We start from the raw sequence: 22252 nt of genomic DNA, 5'->3' as shown, positions 1-22252 counted from the left end.
TAAGTCATCGGTTGTTAAGGATGCGCCAGCCGGCTTCCCTGCCCAATGATAAACAAACAGCTATTCTTAACAAAGAATTCTAATTGGTCGTTTATTTTTCGATCGATCTAAATTCAATTCTTTCAAAAAATTTGGAATTTTACTAACAATAAAAAATAAAAAAAAAATTGATTACTATCTTATTCGGAGGTTCGGATACATCTGAATCTGAATCACCAAAAGTTTGTCCGAATTTGTATTCAGACCGAAACAAATTGTCTAATAGGCACTAAAGATTCTGTTGTCTAACTTTTTGCAGGCATTAAAGGTACCAGTACTATGAAGCATCTGCTGTGTCTGAGTTTAATTTTCTGCCTGGTGTCAGCAGGTGAGTGCTCTTTAATATTTGGCAGATTGTGGCCAGTGTAAACCTTACCTTATCATTTTTTCTTTTTTATGGCAGGAATTGTTCCCCATTGTTACAGTGCCTCATTCATCAGTGGAAGGAATGGTGCCCCATCATTGGGGTTAGTTAGAGGAATAGTGCCTCATTGTTAGTATCGGTGGGAGGAATAGTGGCCCATCATTGGGGTCATTTGGAGGAATAGCATCCAAAGGGCCGAATATAGGCAAGCAAAGGGCCACATCTGGTCCCTGGGCTAGAGTTTGGAAAACACTGCATTAAAGTTAAAAAAAACTTTTAGACTTTAGATCCACTTTAATGTCCTACAGGCTCGACATAGCACAAGTGAGATATGCTTATTTCATATCTAGAGTTTACAAACGCCTTAAAGCCTAACTCCAGGCAAACAGATAAACAGTAAAACCTTGGATTGCGAGCATAATTCATTCCAGAAACATGCTTGTAATCCAAAGCACTTGTATATCAAAGCAAATTTCCCCATAAGAAATCATAGAAACTCAGATGATTCGTTCCACAACCATTTATTCATAAGTCCTTCAGTTTATAGGCCATATAAAAAGATTATAGCAATGTGATAGGTTGTGTGACCATAATATGTCCATTCACAAATGGAAGCCTCCACAAGGGGATTAGAAGCAAAATCCAGCAGGAGCTACAAGGTATAAAAGAGAAGAGAGGCGCCTCTAAGTGTAGCAATATGGTTACATTTAATGAAGGTTCAACATTTAGCAACTCACATGGTTGATCATTAAAAGAGGCACATCTAAGTATGCAGGCATCCGGGGTAAAGTTGCCCACATAGACCATTCCCCGCACACGCTGGCTCTCACCAATGTCAGTCTGCAATTGTGACCAGGAAGACTACCCTGCAGTAGAGCGATTAAACCGCTCGTGGAGCGCAGCGTGGAAGGGATGACGACGATGGCAGTGCATGGGATGGTCTATGTGGACAGCTTTACCCTGGATGCCTGCATACTTAGATGTGCCTGTTTTTATCATCAAACATGTGAGTTGCTATATGTTGTACCTTCATTAAATGTAAACATATTACTACAATTAGAGGTGCCTCTCTTCTCTTTTATACTCAGTTGTGACATGACACTACTCGTATATCAAGACATTGTTTGTATATAAAGTCAAAATGTATTTAAAAATGTTCCAACCAAGGTTTTACTGTACACAGATAAAATACATACACTGGTCAGCCATAACTTTATGACCACCTATCTAATTCTGTTCAGGTTCCCATTTTGACACCAAAACAGCCCCAACCCATTGAGGCATGGCCATCTGAAGGTATGCTGTGGTATCTGGCACCAAGTCATCAGTAGAACATCCTTTAGGCTGGGTTCACACTAGTGTAAATTGGACGCGGATTTCTCGGTTCACACATCTCAGTGGCGGCTGTGGAGCAGATTGCACAGGGGTCCTGTGTTTCTTTGGCTCTGTTTCACTTCCGAATTAAAAATTCAGGCCTGATTCATCCCTGAATAGGAGAAAAGCGACGAACCGGCCCCTTGCCGTGAGCCGTGTCCGCACTACGTGTGAACCCAGCCTTAAAGTAGAAGTAGTAGAAGTTCAGCTTAAAACGAACTAACTCTAAACCTACATGGAGCCACATTCTTAGACTAACCTATTTATCCCTGTGAAGAAGAAATCGCTAAACATACCTTTTCGGAAGCCGTTCCGTTTCCGTTTCACGCGGAGCTGTCCGCGGCGGCTTCATTGTGTAAGTGGATGCAGAAGAGGCAGCCGACAAGGGAAGCCCCATAGTAACTCTATGAGTGATGTCACTTCTCAGGCATTTCCCAGCTATTGTTGGCTGCCTCGTGTACACAGCATGGAGATCGGACCGGATCGGATGCAGAAAATTTATGTATAGTGATTTTTACTTTACATGGCTAGATAGGTTAGTCTTAGAATGTGGCTGCAAGTAGATTTAGAGATAATTCATTTTAGGCTAAACTTCCACTGCTATTGGATGCTTTTTAAGGTGCGTTTTACGTAAGTGCAATACTTCCTCTTAATAAATGCTTTTGTGACAATTTTACATGTAACAGCCATAACCCTTTGCAGGGCGGCCTTAACTTTTGGGCTTACCGATTACCTCTGATTGGCTTGTTCTTCCACGTCTAGGGGTTCCCACAGTTAGTACCCAACAACCTTGGACGCCGACACCAAGAAAGTCCTTTTGAAAGGTTTTTATTTGCAGGGGTAACGTCCAACAACACAGTCTCATTTGGGAACAGATGGCAAGGGTGAAAAAACTCAGGCACCTTGAACTGCAAATATCACAAAGTCTCTAATACAACCCAGAGAGTAGCCACTCGCAGCTGGCCACTTCAAGGCTGAACAAATCTCTAGCCAGAGATTATGGCAATCAGTGCTTTAACTCATAACTTGTTAAATCTCTGACCTTGAACAAGTTGTAACTGAAAGTGAACAGGAACCTTTTTCCTCAGTACCTGAAACGTTCTCTGTCTCCTTGACAGTACTGGAAAAAGCGTGAATTCGTCAGTGTCCTTCACAACTCAGTAACCAGGCACTTCTCAGGATGCCAGCTTGTTGGCCCTCCTCTGAAGAGTCCTCCCCCGGTCACTTAAACGAGCTGCGGTGCCCCTCCAAGCCGAGAGCACACCCGGGCACCTTGAATCCTCCATCAGTTACTGCGCCTCGGACCAGCCATTTCCGAGACTCGGGAACAGACGGATCCCTACCCCAGACCAGGCGGGTCTATTGAGGTTAACCAACTGAAGCATGTTGCGTTCCCGTGACCGGAACCCCTCGCTGGGCTACCCCGGTCCAGAATCAGGAACAGACCGCTAAGGCCTCACGAACAAACCCGGAACACGTGACTTCAACACCTTAAGTACCCTTCCCCGGTCTCCTCAGCGGGGCCCGGCGCACCCACTAAATGGCTCTGGGAAGTTGATAGCTTAAACATCCAACCAGGCCTAGTTCTGAGCCTGTCATGTGCACCTCACTAACTGATGTCGAAGTTAAACCTATACAATTAACCCTCAGAACACATTTACTGTTCTGAGGCAAAAACCAAATTTGTACCTGAATGACAATCAACACTGCGCTATCCCCAAAAACTATAAACAAAAAGAAGCTGCTAACACGATCACAAGGATATAAAACAGTGAACAGAATTCCAAATGTTAAGTTATAGTGTAGCGCTATAAAAAAGAAAAGTAACCTATTTATAACTACTTAGTGATATAACAATATTATATAAGTGTCAAAATTAAATGACATTCAATGATGCTTCTCAGACTGCACCACACTTGCATAGATTCGTGAAAAAAATACAGTGAATGTGAAAAAGTCCAAAAAAATCAATAAATGATATACAAAAAAAGTCTATTATTCGATTTAAATTAAATCCAATCCACACGTGAGAGGGAAAGAACCATCCACCTTCTTCTTATGAAGACCACATGCAGGCACCCTGTGGCATTTCCATCACCAAATAGGATGTAAGCTTACCAAATTGAATGGATCCAAACGAATATACATTCGAAGGATCAATCAGGCTTTTGAACACTCTTGTATAGAGCTATCCAACATAAAAGACTCTCCAGGGAATTTTCAACCAGGTACTCAAACGATGGGAAAATCTTCCGCTTTAAACTCCAACGCACATTGTAGAACTCATACAGAAAGAAAATGAGGGCCACAATAGTGTAAATCCGTTTAAAAATTTTTTAATAAAATAAGTAATGAACTTACATGTATCCAATGAATTAAGCGCTTATATCATATAAAAATAGAGCTGCAGTAGGAGTCCCGACGCGTTTCGTCCTCAAAAGACGTCATCTGGGGTCCCCAGATGACGTCTTTTGAGGACGAAACGCGTCGGGACTCCTACTGCAGCTCTATTTTTATATGATATAAGCGCTTAATTCATTGGATACATGTAAGTTCATTACTTATTTTATTAAAAAATTTTTTTACGGATTTACACTATTGTGGCCCTCATTTTCTTTCTGTATGAGTTCTACAATGTGCGTTGGAGTTTAAAGCGGAAGATTTTCCCATCGTTTGAGTACCTGGTTGAAAATTCCCTGGAGAGTCTTTTATGTTGGATAGCTCTATACAAGAGTGTTCAAAAGCCTGATTGATCCTTCGAATGTATATTCGTTTGGATCCATTCAATTTGGTAAGCTTACATCCTATTTGGTGATGGAAATGCCACAGGGTGCCTGCATGTGGTCTTCATAAGAAGAAGGTGGATGGTTCTTTCCCTCTCACGTGTGGATTGGATTTAATTTAAATCGAATAATAGACTTTTTTTGTATATCATTTATTGATTTTTTTGGACTTTTTCACATTCACTGTATTTTTTTCACGAATCTATGCAAGTGTGGTGCAGTCTGAGAAGCATCATTGAATGTCTTTTAATTTTGACACTTATATAATATTGTTATATCACTAAGTAGTTATAAATAGGTTACTTTTCTTTTTTATAGCGCTACACTATAACTTAACATTTCAAATTTGTACGTGACAAACACTTTGTCTAAAGTGTCTTCGCTACATACACTATGTGTGGGTCCTCTTTCTTATTCATGTCAGCATTTATGGAAAGAGAGATCCAGTGCTAAACTTGTCACTAAGAATTTGACAGCTGCCTTAAAGCGGAGTTCCACCCAAAAATGGAACTTCCGCTTTAAGCACTCCTCGCCCCTTGAAATGCCACATTTGGCATGTCATTTTTTTCAGGGGGAGTGTGTACCCTTTTTTTTCATGGGACTTCCTGTCCCACTTCCTGCTTTCTATCTTCAGCCATCTATGTTGACTCCTCCTCTTGCCCTAGGCAGCCCCTCCCTGCCAGCAATCTTCTGGCTGGCTGGCCAATAGGAGAGCGCATGCGCAGTGCGCGCCCGGCCGTGATGCTGTAAGCTATGCTTTTTGTAGCTGCTGACTTCTAATAAATGAAAAAACCGGTGTAACTCCGCATTGAGGGCACTTTTCACACTGGGACGGGCGAGCGTCGGCGGTAAAGTTTTTTTAGCGCCGCTTTAATGTTTGTTTACTAATGCTTTTCGGCCGCTTGTGGGGCGATGCTTTTAACCCCTGCAAGCGGCTGAAAAAGGGTTAAACACGCCTTCGGCGGCACTGCCCATTGATTTCCTACAGCGCCTCAAAGATGTTGCTTGCAGGACTTTTTTTTGCATCCTGCTAGTGCACCGTTTCAGTGTGAAAGCACTCAGGCTTTCACACTGGAGTGACAGGAGAGGCGCTTTGCAGGCGCAATTTTTAGCACTATAGCACCTGTAAAGCATCTCAGTGTGAAAGTCGCCTAAGGAGCCTATGATCAGTCTCATGCTCATATTGACCGCTCCTAACCAGAGAGTCAAGGTGTTCTGGTAAGCGGCTTTTGGAACTCTATCTTAAACACGTGATGGATATATATACAGTGGTCCTCTTCATCTTGGGAGACACGTTCTGTTTTCTTTTTACTTTATTGGGACATTTGTACCTTGTCGCTTGGTGCAAGGTTAAAACAGTTTGAAAGATTTGATATTATTTTTATATAACACATAGACTTATGTGAACATTAGGATAGCTTCTGATTCTTTCCTAATTTTTTATTGTTTTTTTGGTGGTGAGAGCTGTTTTTGTTTCTTTCTTTTGTTTATCACAGCAGGAGATTTGCTTATTCACGCTGTCTTTGGGCTGAAACAAAAAAAGAACAGTGAAAACTATCAGTGCTATCATCCCAAAATGACCTCAAAAGAAGAAAATGGAAAAAAGTAGAAAACCTTTTTCTACATTTTCAGCAATAGAAGCTTGGCTCTGTCCAGAAATCAAGTTTTGCCTTTACAATGCTTTCCACCCAGCATAACCCTTTAAAGCATGAATATCATTAGACATTTAAAGGTATGCTGCGGTATCTGGCACCAAGCCATAAGTAGCAGATCTTTTAAGTCTTATACATTGTGAGGTGGGACCTCCATGGATCAGATTTGTTTTTCAAGCATATTCCAAATATGCTCTATTGGATTGAGATTTGGAGAATTTAAGGCCAGGTCAAGACCTCAAACTTGTCGTATTCCTCAAGCCAATTTGAATTCATCAGACCAGGCCACATGCTTCCATTGCTCCATGGACCAGTTCTGATGCTCACATACCCATTGTTGACATGGGTCAGCATGGGCACCTTGACTAGTCAGCAGCTAGGTAATATTGTACACAACAAACTGCGATCCTCTGTGGGTTCTAACACATTTCTATCATAGCCAATATTAACTTTTTCAGCAATTTGAGCTACAGTCGGTCTTCTATTGGATCGAACTACATGGGCTGGCCTTCGCGTCCCACAAGAGCTGTATTTTTGGAGTTGCTCTGACCCAGTCTTCTAGCTCTTACAATTTGGCCCTTGTCAAAGACCCTCAGATCCTTAAACTTGCCCATTTTTTTCTGCTTTCAACATGTCAACTTCAGGGGCAACATGTTCAATTGTTACCTAATATATCCCACCCACTTTCAGATGCCATTATAATGAGATAATCAATGTTATACACTTTACCTGTCAGTGGTCATAATGTTATGGCTGATCCATGTATACAGTGCCTTGAAAAAGTATTTATACCCCTTGAAATTTTCCACATTTTATTATGTTACAGTCAAAAACATAAATGTATTTTATCTCTCAATTATTTTTATTCAGGTTTTTCACAATACATGTAAGGACCATGGCAATGATTTTAACAGTGCATGGTTCTCACAAACGGAGAAGCATTCCTTAAACAATACAATACAAAGTAAGGACCATGGCATTGTTTTTAACAGTGTATGGTTTTCACAAACGGAGAAGCATTCCTTATAATCACGGATACCCCTCTTCCCCCTCAGAAGAGGGAGGAGGGCACTTTCCATATTATCCTCTTTTCCTCACTCTGCATCTTGTTTACAAAATCTCTCAACTTTTATGGGATAGGCCACCCGTGTTGAGCTTCATACCATATCCCGTAATCCAATAACAATTATATAATTAGGGTTCTCGGGCACGCACGAGACGTCAGGGGAAGCAGAACCCGCCCCCCCAAACCACAGAGCAGCGGACCCCGGCCCAACAACACCAGAGTCTCTGAAAAAGAAGGCGATAGAAAGAGGAGAGAAGGAAGAAAGGGGGGGGGGGATCCACACTCTGTGCTAGACCCCTCAGGAGTCCTTAGTCAGTTAGTGTCCAGGGGTCATTTGTCAAGAGGCGATCCAGGGATCCCATATTTTGTTAAACAATTTTATTTTATCCTGCAAAATTGCTGTCAGTCTTTCGTTTAACATAAGCCAAGAAAGTTTATGTTTAAATTGGTAAAACGGTAGGACTGCAGACTTCCAGTTCCTGGCTATTGTAATTTTGGTCACTACGAATATAAATGTAAGGAGCCATCTTTGGGATTTGGAAACTTCATCAATCTTACACCCTAATGCTGCGTACACATGATCAGACTATCCGGCGGACTTGGTCCAAATCCCAAAGACGGCTCCTTACGTTTATATTCGCCCGTGTGTGTGTACAATCCGCCCGTCTGTGTGCTAGTCCGCCGGACTTTTGAAATGAACGGACTTGCCGCAGGGCCCCCCTTCCCCAAAGCACCCCCCCATGTTGAGGGCACGCGCCCTGGTACGGCACAGGGGGGGCGCTCACTCGTGCTCAGATAAGGGTCTGATATGGACTTTGGGGGGACCCCCACGCCGTTTTTCCCGTAGGGCTTTAAGTCCATACCAGTTGATAGGGCCAGCGAGGTGTCAATCTCGCCGATGGAGGCCACGACATTGACCTCCTTTGCTAGTCCCATCTACCTGGAGCCACGTTCAAAATGAACTGACTTTTCTCCGTGTTTGGGAACGTCCGTTCATTTCAAGTCCGGCGGACTAGGTCCGGACTTTTGAAATGAACGGATGTGCCCACACACGGAGAAAAGTCCAGTCGTGTGTGGGCAGGTCCACTAGTTCGGAAAGTCCGGCGGACCTCCGCTGCAAAGTCTGGCGGTTTGTCCTTGGGCATTAGTATCTCAAACATCTTACTAAGGAACTCCACCTGTCCAGAATTCGGGGCATAGCAAGAGATAAAAGAGACCAATCAGTCCTGTATGCGTTCCACTGCCATAATATATCAGCACATTTTATCCTTAATTATAGATATGGGTGTAAACGGGGTCCATATTGAGAAACAAATTGCTACCCTTCCCTTTTTTTCAGGACCAGAGGATAGGTAAAACTATGGGTATTTAGTATTAAAGTATCTAGGCGCCAAGGTTTTGGAAAAATGGATTTCCTGCAGCAAGAGAACATCGGCCCATTGTGAGTGGTAATACTGAAAGGCCTTGTTTCTTTTAATAGGAGAGTTAAACCCATGGACATTATGGGTCACTATAGAGTACTGTGTAGGACAAACCTTAGCCATTGTGGTAGGGCAGAGTACACTCACCTTGATTCATATAATATGCAGGGTCGGTGGTACTTTCTGCAACCTCATCTTTGGCCGGATCACCGGGTCAGAGCGTGGAGTCAGAAACCAGGGTAGGAAAGGGAAAAAGAACAGAAAGAAAGATAAGTAAATATAAAGGGAATGAACAGCTGGCCTTAGGCACAGGTAACATTGCATAAGAAACATCATATAGATAATAAGATTTTAGGTCGAAACGCTATCCGGGAATGACATCCGGAATTGAATTTCTGAGGGTACCTTCATCCATAGAGAGAGGTAGTCTCACTAGCGGGGGCATGTGTGTGCATCCCAACCCAAAGATCAAATATAATAAAGAAAAAAAAAAGTAAGGGAATGGGTACTAAACCTGTTTAACATTCTAGAACTTTTTTCTTTTTTTTCCTCCCCTTCCTTCTCCTCTTTTTTGGTTAACCAGACTGTTTCCCCCGGATGGCCCAGAAAACCAGGGCAGGCTGGTCTTAATCCAGCCTTTCATGCCCTAGAGATTTGGGCAAACAAGGGAGGGCCAACCACCATCCCCGTAGGGGGACAGTCCAAAAGTAAAACTCAGAAGCAGCAGAACAGTCAGTTCAAGGAAAATGATTCAAGAAGCATCTAGGCATAATTTTTGTTCTAATATAATGGGTTACTACTGGGATGACAGTGATGTATGCACTGCCTTTAACTGGCCTCAACAGGCATCCTTAGCTGGGCCTTGTCAACCTCCACACAGAGGGAAGTAGAGTCCGACCAGATTCAAGTGATTGGAGAGAATCTTCTTGCCGACAATTTATTGCCCACTTTCCAGAGAGGGGAGAGAGGGTGGTTTGCATGATGTGAAGAAGAGGCAGTTCGGTGGTCCCGTGAGATGATTCCCAGGTCCAGCAATAAATCTTTGCCATCCTGGAATGTAGAAAAGGAGTGGGATTTGCCCTTGAATGTGAAAGACAGTATAAATGGAAATCCCCATCTATATTTTATCTGTCGATTCATAAGCTGTTGCAGTAAAGGTTTCATGTTCCTCCTTTTTTTGACTGTAGATGGGGCCAAATCAGTGAAAAGCTGGATTGGTGTTCCAAATAGGGCCAAATCTGGCCTATTGTGGGAAGCTAGCATTAATTTCTCTTTTATGCGGTAATAGTGCAGCTTGACTATTATATCGCGTGGCAGGCCATCCGACCTGGGAGCTGTCAGGGCACGATGGATTCTGTCAATTTCCATGTGTTGCTCAGTTATGTCAGGGATCAGTTCTTTCATCAATTCCCTCATGGCTCCTTCAAGATCATTGTGAGTTTCTGGAAGTCCTCTTAAGCACACGTTATATCTACAAGAATGGTTTTCCAAATCTTCGCGCCTCATCTAATCTGCCCTGGAGATCTGTAATCATTGTGGAATTCTGGTTAACCTTAGTAACCGTTTCCACCACCTTAGCTTCAATAATTTCAAATCTTTCTCCTATGCCTTGAATCTCCCGTTTAAGATCAGTTGTTATAATGGTGCAAGCTTTAGATAGTTCCTGCTGCAGCATGGCAGAGAAGCGTGCTAATAAAACAGCATCCCCAGCATAGGGTATAGGTTGAGGTGCAGGCAGCGCTCCTTCATGGCTAGACTGGCTGAAGATTAATTCAGTAATCTCTGCCGTATTTCTGTTCATGGAGGACCCCGGGGAATCTACAGGCTCTTGAGTGTCCCTGTTTGTGGCAGGGGATGGGGGAAGCTATGAAAAGACTCACCCGGTTGTTCTGTGTCCAGGTCTCCAGAGGATGGAGATGAGTAGGGGTCTCTGAGCTTGTTAGGCTTTGTTTTCTTGGCTGCCTGTCTCTGTGGTTTTGAGAAATCTGCTCCCAAATTTGTTGCTGTATCCAAGTCACCTTGTGGTGTCCCCCTCTCCGGCACCATCTTAAACTGAGGCCTCAGTCCAGGGGAAGGCCCGGCCGCTCAGTTTGGCTTCTGCTGCTTGTAGGGTCTGCGTTTGGGCTGTCTCGATGACCATCGCTGCATCACCAGCTTGGGGAGATAGTATCCCAACAATTTCTAGTGGCAAAGGCCGTTTTGCTGCGCTAATAATAGCTTTTCTGGGCCAGCGGTGTGCGGAGCTCACTCAGAGCATGTCCAGTCCCGAGCTCTCACGCATAATGTATTTTATTGGGATTTTATGTAATAGACCAACACAGAGTCATATAATTGTGAAGTGGAAGGAAAATAATAAATGGTTTTCAAGATTTTTTACAAATAAATATCTGAAAAGTGTGGCCTGCATTTGTATTCAGCCCACTTTACTCTGATACCCCTAACTAAAATTTACTGGAACCAATTACCATCAGAAGTCACCTAATTAGTAAATAGAGTCCACCTGTGTGTAATTTAATCTCAGTATAAATACAGCTGTTCTGTGAAGCCCTCGGAGGTTTGTTAGAGAACCTTAGTGAACAAACAGCATCATGAAAGCCAAGGAACACACCAGACAGGTAAGGGATAAAGCTGTGGAGAAGTTTAAAGCGGGGTTAGGTTATAAAAAATAGCCAAGCTTTGAACATCTCTCGGAACACTGTTCAATCCATCATCCATAAATGAAGAGAGTACGGCACAACTGCAAACCTACCGAGACATGGCTGTCCACCTAAACTGACAGACTGGGCAAGGAGAACATTATTCAAAGAAGCAGCCAAGAGGCCCATGGTAACTCTGGAGGAGCTGCAGAGATCCACAGCTCAGGTGGGAGAATCTGTCCACAGGACAACTATTAGTCGTGCACTTCACAAATCTGCCCTTTATAGAAGAGTGGCCAGAAGAAAGCCATTGTTGAAAGAAAGCCATAAGAAGTCCCATTTGCAGTTTGGGAAAAGCCATGTGGGGGACACAGCAAACACTTGAAAGAAGGTGCTCTGGTCAAATGAGACCAAAATTGAACTTTTTGTCCTAAAAGCAAAACGCTACGTGTGGTGGAAAACTAACACTGCACATCACCCTGAACACACCATCTCCATCATGAAACATGGTGATGGCAGCATCATGTTGTGGGGATGCTTTTCTTCAGCAGGGACAGGGAAGCTGGTCAGAGTTGATGGGAAGATGGATGGAGCCAAATACAGGGCAATCTTAGAAGAAAACTTGTTAGAGTCTGCAAAAGACCTGAGACTGGGGCGGAGGTTCACCTTCCAGCAGGACAACAACCCTAAACATACGGCCAGAGCTACAATGGAATGATTTAGATCAAAGCATAGTCATCTGTTAGAATGGTCCAGTCAAGGTCCAGACCTAAATCCAATTGAGAATCTGTGTCAGACTTGAAAATTGCTGTTCACAGATGCTCTCTATCCAATCTGACAGAGCTTGAACTATTTTGCGAAGGATGGGCAAAAATGTCACTCTCTAGATGTTCAAAGCTAGTAGAGACATCCCCAAAAAGACTTGCAGCTGTACTTGCAGAGAAAGGGGGTTCTAAAAAGTATTGACTCAGGGGGGCTGAATACAAATGCACACCACACTTATAATTTTCCTTCTACTTCTCAATTATGTGTCACTTTGTGTTGATCTATCAAACAAAATTTGAATAAAATACACATTTTTGGTTGTAAAATTTCAAGGGGTATGAATACTTTTTCAAGGCACTGTATTCCATAATAATACATATGTCACCTTCAATAGAAGGTTCTTTTGGAGATGACTTTCTAGGATTAACAATACAAATATCAGTAAAGACATATCTGATATAAGGACTTGTTCATATAGTCAGACGTTGGAGGGCAGAGATGGGGGGGCATAAGGTCGTCATAATAAGGAATTCAGGCAAGATAAAGGAGAGGATGTTTATTTAGTTTATGGAATACCAAACAGTCGCTATAGCAGACTGATAACAAATAAAAGAAACCTGGTTAATAAATGATACAGTGACAAAGGGGCAGATAACAGGAAGGTGACCAGGGCACATACAACGTGATCCAAAGACTCTTTTATAGCTTGATACCAAATGAAAACATAAAAAGGTTACAATGTTGCAGCATGGACTGGAATAATGAAGCCACAGTTTAAACCAGCTATATACATTCTGAAACATACTAATACAAGGTGTGCAAAGTCTTATGCCGCGTACACACGGTCAGAATTTCCGACAACAAATGTTCGATGGGAGCTTGTTGTCGGAAATTCCGACCATGTGTAGGCTCCATTGGACATTTTCCATCTGAATTTTTGACAAACAAAAATTTGAGATCTGGATCTGGCAGCTAAAGATTTATAGCCTCTTCAGCCCCGGAAGATTTTACCCCCTTCCTGACCAGAGAACTTTTTACGATTCGGCACTGCAACGCTTTAACTGACTATTGCGCAGCCGTGCGATGTTACACCAAAACTGACATCCTTTTTTTCCCCACAAATAGAGATTTCTTTTCATCAGCTCTGTTTTTATTTTTTGCGCTATAGGCAAAACAAGAGCGACAATTTTTTACTTTTTGCTATAATAAATATCCTCCCAAAAAATGTTTTCCACAGTTTAGGCTGATATGTATTCTTCTACATATTTTTGGTAAAGTAAATCACAATAATCGTTTATTGATCGGTTTGCGTAAAAGTTATAGCGTCTACAAAATAGGGCATAGTTTTATGGCATTTTTATTTTTTTATTAGTAATGGCGGCAATCTGCGATTTTTATCGTGACTGTGACATTATGGCGGACACTTTTGACACTATTTTGGGACCGTTGTCATTTATACAGAGATCCGTGCTATAAAAATGATTACTGTATAAATGACACTGGCAGGGAAGGGGTTATACACTAGGGGCAATCAAGGGGTTAAGTGTGTCCTAGGGAGTGATTCTAACTGTAGGGGGGAGGGGCTACCACTGACATGACAGCGATCACTGCTTCCGATGACAGGGAGCAGTGATCTCTGACATGTCACTTGGCAGAATGGGGAAATGCCTTGTTTACATAGGCATCCCCCCGTTCTGTGGCTCTGTGACACGATCACCGGGACACCGGCGGACATCTAGTCCACAGGTCCCGCGGGCATGGTCATGCTGTACGTGGCGACGGGGCCGCTAGCCCCGCCAATTAAAGGGGACGTCCATTTGCCCACAACTGCCATTGTGCCGATGTATATCGACATGTAGTGGAAGTCAAGTGAACAGAGTTGTAGTTGCTGCCCGCATCCCCAATCAAACCAAATCCAGAAAAACTCCTCTAGTGGGACTTTTGATAGCAGAAACTCCATAATAATCCGACAGTATTGAAAAAAATATTCATCTTTTATTTGAAAAGTTAAAAACCTTAAAGGATGAACATAGTGAAATCAAAATGGATGCATATACAACTATGGGTGCAATATCACATGGCATACAAACGACTACTGGACACTGTCAAATGTGTGGATAAGACAGGAGATGCCCAACGCGTTTCACGTTTTATGACAATAATCCTCTTATGCATCCATTTTGATTTTACTATGTTCTACCTTCATGGTTTTCAACTTTTAAAATAAATAAAATATTAATATTTTTTTCAATACTGTCTGATTATTAAGGAGTTTCTGTCCTCAAATGTCGAACTAGAGGAATTTTTCTGCATTTGCCATGCTTTCATGTTGTGTACGCCAAATTCTGACCCTACCATCTCAATATCACAGCTGAAATCGAGACACGCCAGACCAGGTAATGTTTTTCCAGTCTTCTATTGTCCAATTTTGGTGAGCCTGTGCAAATTGTAGCCTCAGTTTTCTGTTTTTAGCTGACAGGAGTGGCACTCGGGGTGGTCTTCTGCTGCAGTAGCCCATCTGCTTCAAGGTTTGATGTGTTGTGCGTTCAGAGATGGTATTCTGCATACCTTGGTTGTAACGAGTGGTTGTTTGCGTTATTGTTGCTTTTCTATCATCTGGAACCAGTCTGCCCATTCTCCTCTGACCTCTGACATCAACAACGCATTTTCCTCCACACAACTGCCCCTCACTGAATGCTTTCTCTATTTCGAACCATTCTCTGTAAACCCTAGACATGGTTGTGTGTGAAAATCCCAGTAGATCAGCAATTTGACTCCAACGACCATGCCACATTCAAAGTCACTTAAATCCTATTTCTTCCCCATTCTGATGCTCTGTTTAAACTTCAGAAAGTCGTCTTCACCACGTCTAGGTGCCTAAATGCATTGAGTTGCTGCCACGTGATTGGTTGATTAGCAATTTGTGTTACCAAGCAATTGAACAGGTGTACCTAATAAATATATTTTATAACTGTATGATCTCCTTTAGATATACCAACAAATACAATGTATAATCTTTAACCAATGCATTCCATGTGTGTCCTAAGTACCGTATGTGCTCCTCTTTCTTACAGGGTCACCATTGATTTGCTACATTTGCAGCTTTGAGATCAGTTCACTCTGCTTTTCCATTTCCAGCTTTGAATCCTGCCATGGAGTTTGTACCACCGTCGATGTTTCTTTTGGTAATTAAAAATCACAGGAACAGATTCATGCACATTGAAGTTGTCATGGCTCAGCTCCTTTTAAAAGTGTTTCCATAGATTTACTTCTTATTAAAATGAGTGGAGCTCCAGCCAAACCCTTTCTTTAACTACTGTGGGGTAAAGTGAGGTAGAGTTACAACCTCTGTAGTGTTTTTACTTCTATATATGTGTCCTTATTGGTTTTAATTGAACTTGATAATATTAGAAAATATAACAAGAATACTTAACTAAAGATGCTGTTTCACCACGGAGTCCCCCCATAAAGGCGTGGCCAGGTAATCAGACCAGACGCATGCATGTTGCATGATGTAGCTCTGGAGACGAGACTAGCCTATTCCAGTTTGGGCTGTGGTATTTAGACTTGCGTATAAGGAATAGACAACCCCCAAGCCAACTTCCTTTGTAATATGACCCCTCAAAGACTTGGTCAGTTTACAAATACACACTCCTATAAGAGTAATTCAAGGTAACCAGAATAACCATGATATTAGAGTCTTTATTAGATATTCGTGAGACCAACATTATTAAGGACTATGAATAATGCAATTTCCCTATCAGCCACCAAAGGTCACCCAGCTCCCCCTACAACAACCAAAAGACACAAAATCACGCTGGCTGGTTTGTGCCATTTAAATCTCTATTTAAACTTTTATCGTTTTTTTGTTAATTACTATTTATTAATCGGTTCCCGACCAGCTGACGCAGATATACTGCGGCAGAATGGTGCCCCTGGGTGAAATCACATATGGGTACATCCTAACGCTTTTCAGGCCACCATCTGGTGGCCGAAAAGCACAATGGGGGACCCGATGTGCGTGGCCAGTGGGCACAAACGCCAGCACTGGGATTTGTGTGTGATCGCCATGTGCGATTTCGTGCACAAGCGCCAGCACTGAGATTTGCGTACTAAGTAGGAAAAACGATATGTCTCCTCTCCTAGTCACTCCCATCCCCACACAGTTAGAACACAGTGAGCGGACATAGTTAACCCCTTGATCGCCCTCTAGTGTTAACCCCTTCCCTGCCAGTGACATTTACACAGTAATCAGTGCATTTTTATAGCACTGATCGCTGTATAATTGTCAATGGTCACAAAAAAGTATCAAAAGTGTCCGATCTGTCCGTCACAATGTCGCAATATCACTAAAAATCACAGATCACTGACATTATTAGTAAAAAAAATAAAAAATAAAATAAAATGCTATAAAAATGCCACAAATCTTTCCCATGGTTTGTAGACGCTATAACTTTTGCACAAAACAACAATATACGCTTCTTGCAATTTTTTTTACCAAAAATATGTCGAAGAATATCTATTGGCCTAAACTGATGAAGAAATATATATTTTTTTAAATTTGGGGATATTTATTATAGCAAAAAGTAAAAAATATTTTTTTTTTTTCAAAATTGATGCATTTTTTGTGCACAAAACATAAAAACCGTAGAGTTGATCAAATACCACCAAAAGAAAGCTCTATTTGTGGGGAAAAAAAGCAATTGTCAGTTAAAATGAGAAAACCAAGGGCAAGATGGTCCTCCATAGTCTCTATGACTCTCGGAGTCACGAGAGCGACGTTATGACGTTTGGACCGGCGGAAGTAAGCAATGCCAGGAACTCAGCAGGAAAGCCTGAGATTGTTCTTTTTTTTTTTTGATCTCAGCCTTTCCTGCCTGAGGAGAGATGTGGGGTCTTATAGAGTTTAATTATATTTGTCATGGCCGGGTCATGAGCATGGCTCAAGTAAAGGTACCCATGTGTATGGTAGTGACCCAAAGTGCCTAGCATAGCCCAGAAGAACCCACCCCAGGGTAAGCCTCTCATTTTACCCTTGCTTGGTGCTCACGATATTAGCAATAGTTTTTTTCCAGATGACGGCATTAGTGATGGACGAACTTCCGACGGGACGTTTCGCGAACGCGAAACGCGAACGGACACAAACGTTCGCGAAAACGACCGTTCGCCGCGGGCTCCATTGACTTCAATGGGAGGCGAATTTCGCAAACCTTTAGGTCGAATTTGCGGCCACGGGGTAATTATTAGGGGGTAGCACGTAGTCCCACCACCTGGACAATAGCATAATACATGTATGAGGTGAATTTGGGATCGATAACTACAAGCATTTTTTTTTTATTTGGGAAATTGTTCTGACAATTCAGGACTATGGAGCTAATGAAGGCAATGGAGGAGAGGGAAGGTCAGGGACCAGGGTAGGCAAACAAGAGGGTGCAGGAGATACAGAGCACTGACAGCAGCACCGTAATACAGAGCACTGACATCAGCACCGTGACATACAGCGCTGACAGCAGCTCCGTGACATACAGCGCTGACAGCAGCTCCGTGACATACAGCGCTGACAGCAGCTCCGTGACATACAGCGCTGACAGCAGCTCCGTGACATACAGCGCTGACAGCAGCTCCGTGACATACAGCGCTGACAGCAGCACCGTGACATACAGCGCTGACAGCAGCTCCGTGACATACAGCGCTGACAGCAGCTCCGTGACATACAGCGCTGACAGCAGCTCCGTGACATACAGCACTGACAGCAGCTCCGTGACATACAGCGCTGACAGCAGCTCCGTGACATACAGCGCTGACAGCAGCACCGTGACATACAGCGCTGACAGCAGCTCCGTGACATACAGCGCTGACAGCAGCTCCGTGACATACAGCGCTGACAGCAGCTCCGTGACATACAGCGCTGACAGCAGCTCCGTGACATACAGCGCTGACAGCAGCTCCGTGACATACAGCGCTGACAGCAGCACCGTGACATACAGCGCTGACAGCAGCTCCGTGACATACAGCGCTGACAGCAGCTCCGTGACATACAGCGCTGACAGCAGCTCCGTGACATACAGCACTGACAGCAGCTCCGTGACATACAGCGCTGACAGCAGCTCCGTGACATACAGCGCTGACAGCAGCACCGTGACATACAGCGCTGACAGCAGCTCCGTGACATACAGCGCTGACAGCAGCTCCGTGACATACAGCGCTGACAGCAGCTCCGTGACATACAGCGCTGACAGCAGCTCCGTGACATACAGCGCTGACAGCAGCTCCGTGACATACAGCGCTGACAGCAGCTCCGTGACATACAGCGCTGACAGCAGCTCCGTGACATACAGCGCTGACAGCAGCTCCGTGACATACAGCGCTGACAGCAGCTCCGTGACATACAGCGCTGACAGCAGCTCCGTGACATACAGCGCTGACAGCAGCTCCGTGACATACAGCGCTGACAGCAGCACCGTAAGCAGCCCCAGGAGGAAGTCAGCACAGCACAGGGATGGTGTGATCCCCTCATAATAAGAACCCCCAGGAGGAAGTCAGCACAGCACAGGGATGGTGGGAGCCCCTCATAATAAGAACACCCAGGAGGAAGTCAGCACAGCACAGGGATGGTGGGAACCCCTCATAATAAGCAGCCCCAGTAGAAATATGACACCGCTCAACCTCTTCAAAGAGGAGGGTAGGGGCATATAGTACGGTGTGCTTTTTTGGGTCAGGGAAGTGAGCCAAATGAATTAAGAAGGTCTGTGTGCTTGATTCCAAAAATTGTTTATAGACATATACATGGTCTACTGATCACATGTGTTGAATTCCTCCGAGATCCATGCCTCATTCATTTTTAGAAATGTGAGGTAGTTAACACTGTGGTGAGCTAGGCGAGTACGCTTATCGGTCACAATCCCCCCTGCTGCGCTGAACGTCCTTTCGGACAGGACACTGGATGAGGGGCAAGCCAACAGTTCGATTGCAAATTGGGCAAGCTCTGGCCAGAGGTCAAGCCTGCCCACCCAGTAGTCTAGGGGTTCATCACTCCTCAGAGCGTCCACATCGGCCGTTAACCCAATGTAGTCGGACACCTGACGGTCTAGGCGTTCCCTGATGCTGGATCCGGATGACACCTGTCGATGGGTCGGCTGAAAGAATGACCTCATATCCGAAGTCACCAACACATCTTCAAACCGGCCTCTTCTTGCAGGCGCTGTTGGATTGGTACCCGCAAATCCTTCTCTGGGAGTGGGAATTGCTCCTCTGCCAGCGCACGCAAAAGCAGAATGCAGCATTTCTCGAAGCAAGGCCTGGAAGTGCTGCATTCTGACAGCCCTCTGCGACGGCGGTAACATTTCCGCCATTTTGTGTTTGTACCGGGGGTCTAAGTACGTTGCCACCCAGTACTGGTCCTTGACCCTCATGCTTTTTATACGGGGGTCCCTATTAAAACACTGGAGCATGAAGGCCCCCATTTGCACTAAAGTGGAAGCGGTGTGGTGGCCTGGCTCCTGCTCATCATCCAGGATAATGTCGTCCTCTTCATTCTCCTCTCCCCATCCTCGCACAACAGGGATCCCAGAAAGGTTTAAAGCATGCTCTTCTTGCTCCTGCTCATCCGCCCCGGCACCATCCTCCTCTGACTCCTCATCAGACTCCTGTTGTTGACTTGTCTCAGATAGAGTAGCCCCCCCTGGGAATTCATCCAGCATTGCGACTTCCTCATCTTCCCGCTCCTGCTCCTCCACAGCCTGATCAATGACACGACGCAATGCACGCTCCAGAAAGAAGGCATAAGGTACCATGTCACTGATGGCGCCATGGCTGCGACTGACCAGTTTGGTGATCTCCTCAAATGGCCGCAGAAGTCTGCATGTGTCGCGCATGAGCAGCCACTGGCGCGGTGAAAAAAAACCCAGCTCCCCAGAACCGTTTCTTTCGCAGAGTTCATACAGGTAGACGTTAACTGCACGTTTCTGCTGGAGCAGCCTATCAAGCATATAGAAGGTTGAGTTCCATCGCGTCGGGCAATCGCAAATAAGACGTCTGACCGGCAGATGGTGTCGCCGCTGAATGTCAGCAAGGCGAGCCATGGCCGTGTAAGATCTTCTGAAATGGGCCGAGATTTTCCTTGCCTGCCGCAAGATGTCCTGGACCCCAGGGTATTTGACAAGGAATCGCTGCACGACCAAGTTTAAGACGTGTGCCATGCACGGCACGTGCGTGATTTTGCCCTGTTTCAATGCGCTAAGCAGATTGGCACCGTTGTCACACACCACTTTACCAACTGTCAAATTGAGCGGTGTTAGCCACTCATCTGCCTGTGAACGCAAAGCTGAAAGGAGTGCCGGGCCAGTGTGGCTCTTTGCTTCCAGGCACAACAGACGCAGCACGGCATGGCAACGTCTCACCTGGCATGTGGAATAGGTTCTGGGGAGCTTGGGCGGTGCAGTGGAAGAGACGCTAGCAGCGGAAAAGGAGGAGGCAGCTGAGGAGGAGAGGGAGGAGGATGGAGTAGGAGGAGGAGAAGAAGAGTCAGGCCTGCATGCAATCCGTGGCGGTAAAACCAAATCTACACGGGTGCCACGGGTTACATGCTTGACGGCCGTCAGAAGGTTCACCCAGTGGGCAGTAAAACTGATATACCTTCCCTGCCCGTGTTTGCTAGACCACGTGTCTGTGGTCAGATGTATCTTGGCACCGACACTGTGTGCCAGAGATACATTCACTTGCCGCTGAACATGGCCATATAGCTCTGGGATGCCCTTCTCTGAGAAATACTTCCTTCCTGGGACCTTCCATTGTGGTGTTCCAATGGCCACAAATTTGCGAAAGGCCTCCGAGTCCACCAGTTTATATGGCAGTAGTTGGCGGGCTATGAGTTCTGACAAGCCAGCCGCCAACCGTTGGGCAAGAGGGTTATCCGGCGTCATCATTTTTTTACGCTCAAACATTAGGCCCACGGAAGCCTGCCTTTTTGCAGAAAAATGTGAGCTTGGCGTGATGGAAGGTGGAGTGGAGGACAATTGTGAGGAGAGAGGAGAAGGAGAAGTAGAAGACGAGGCTGGACGGTGAGAGCCTGCAGTGTGGCTTTGTGTGTTCCGTTGCTCCCACTGGGCTCGGTGATGGCTGCTCATGTGCCTTCTTAAGGCGGTCGTCCCTAGGTGAGTATTGGGCTTACCGCGACTAACGCGTTGACTGCAAAGATTGCAGATGGCAACGCTATTGTCAGCAGCGGACACGTTAAAAAAAGCCCACACTGCGGAGCCATGTGCCGGTGTCCTGGGAGCGCCAGATGTGACCGTACATGGTCGATGACTCGCTCCTGATACATTTGCAGTCTGCTTTGTCCCTGCTGTGCAATGTAAGTCATTGCTGCTTCTCCTCCCTATCTGCTGGTCCATATCTCCCTCTGAACTCCCCTCCTCTTCCTCTCTTGTGGGCACCCACGTGACATCACTAGACACGTCATCATCAACGTCACCTTCCCCACCGCTATAAGTAGAGTAGGCAGCAACACCGGGGACCAACCTCCTCCTTGGGCTGATCTGGGTACTGGCGTCAGACTGCTGAGTAGCGCTTGTTGCTACCTCCTCTTCCTGATCCAATACCAAGAGTGGCTGCGCATCAGAAATGTCCTCTTGATATGGATCGGAAAATAATTCCAGTGACTCAAGCGGAAGGTATGTGGTGGTGGTGGTGGTGGTCGTGTTGTTGGTGGTAGTGTCTTTGGGGGTGCACATAGCAGAGAGTGAAGAAGAGGGTGCAGATCGAGAGGATGAGGAGGGTGCAGAAGAGTAAGGCTGAGCGAGCCACTCAACCAAGTCTGGTGCATCCTTTAAAGTAATTGAACGCACCTTCTGCAACTTCCCACTTTGGCTCAAGCCTGTTGCTCCTGCCCTACCCCTACCACCCCTGCGGAAGGGCCTGCCTCTTCCTCTGCATGTCATTTTTTAAATGACCCTGTGACAAAACTCTTAGTCCCTATACCGCTGAAGGACTGCTGCAGTATAGGTGAGCGGTCAGCAGTGGTGCACGTCAACCCTATCTATTGTGGACCTATAGCGGTCCTTACAGAACAGCAGACTGTACCGCACTCAAGCCTATGTACCGTAGCACCCTATACCAAGTTACCAGTCCTTATAAGAACTTTTGTGGACCAAG

At 44.9% G+C, this 22252-nt stretch overlaps 1 protein-coding gene across 2 annotated transcripts in view; it reads left to right on the top strand.

The window, feature by feature from the left end:
• Positions 1 to 22252, top strand: part of LOC143983337 (uncharacterized) — a 37796-nt gene that overhangs the window by 6548 nt on the left and 8996 nt on the right. For both annotated transcript variants that reach the window (XM_077482907.1, XM_077482916.1), the window contains exons 2-3: positions 299 to 367; positions 15175 to 15285. In XM_077482907.1, the coding sequence (XP_077339033.1) occupies positions 299 to 367; positions 15175 to 15285 (180 nt within the window). The remainder of the gene's footprint in view (positions 1 to 298; positions 368 to 15174; positions 15286 to 22252) is intronic.

This window comes from Lithobates pipiens, unplaced genomic scaffold (genome assembly GCF_037356315.1).
Source record: "Lithobates pipiens isolate NorthernLeopardFrog02 unplaced genomic scaffold, aLitPip1_a1.2 Scaffold_1, whole genome shotgun sequence".
NCBI lineage: Eukaryota > Metazoa > Chordata > Amphibia > Anura > Ranidae > Lithobates > Lithobates pipiens.
The sequence above is the reverse complement of the archived record's forward strand: the minus strand, read 5'-3'. Positions and strand labels throughout refer to the sequence as shown.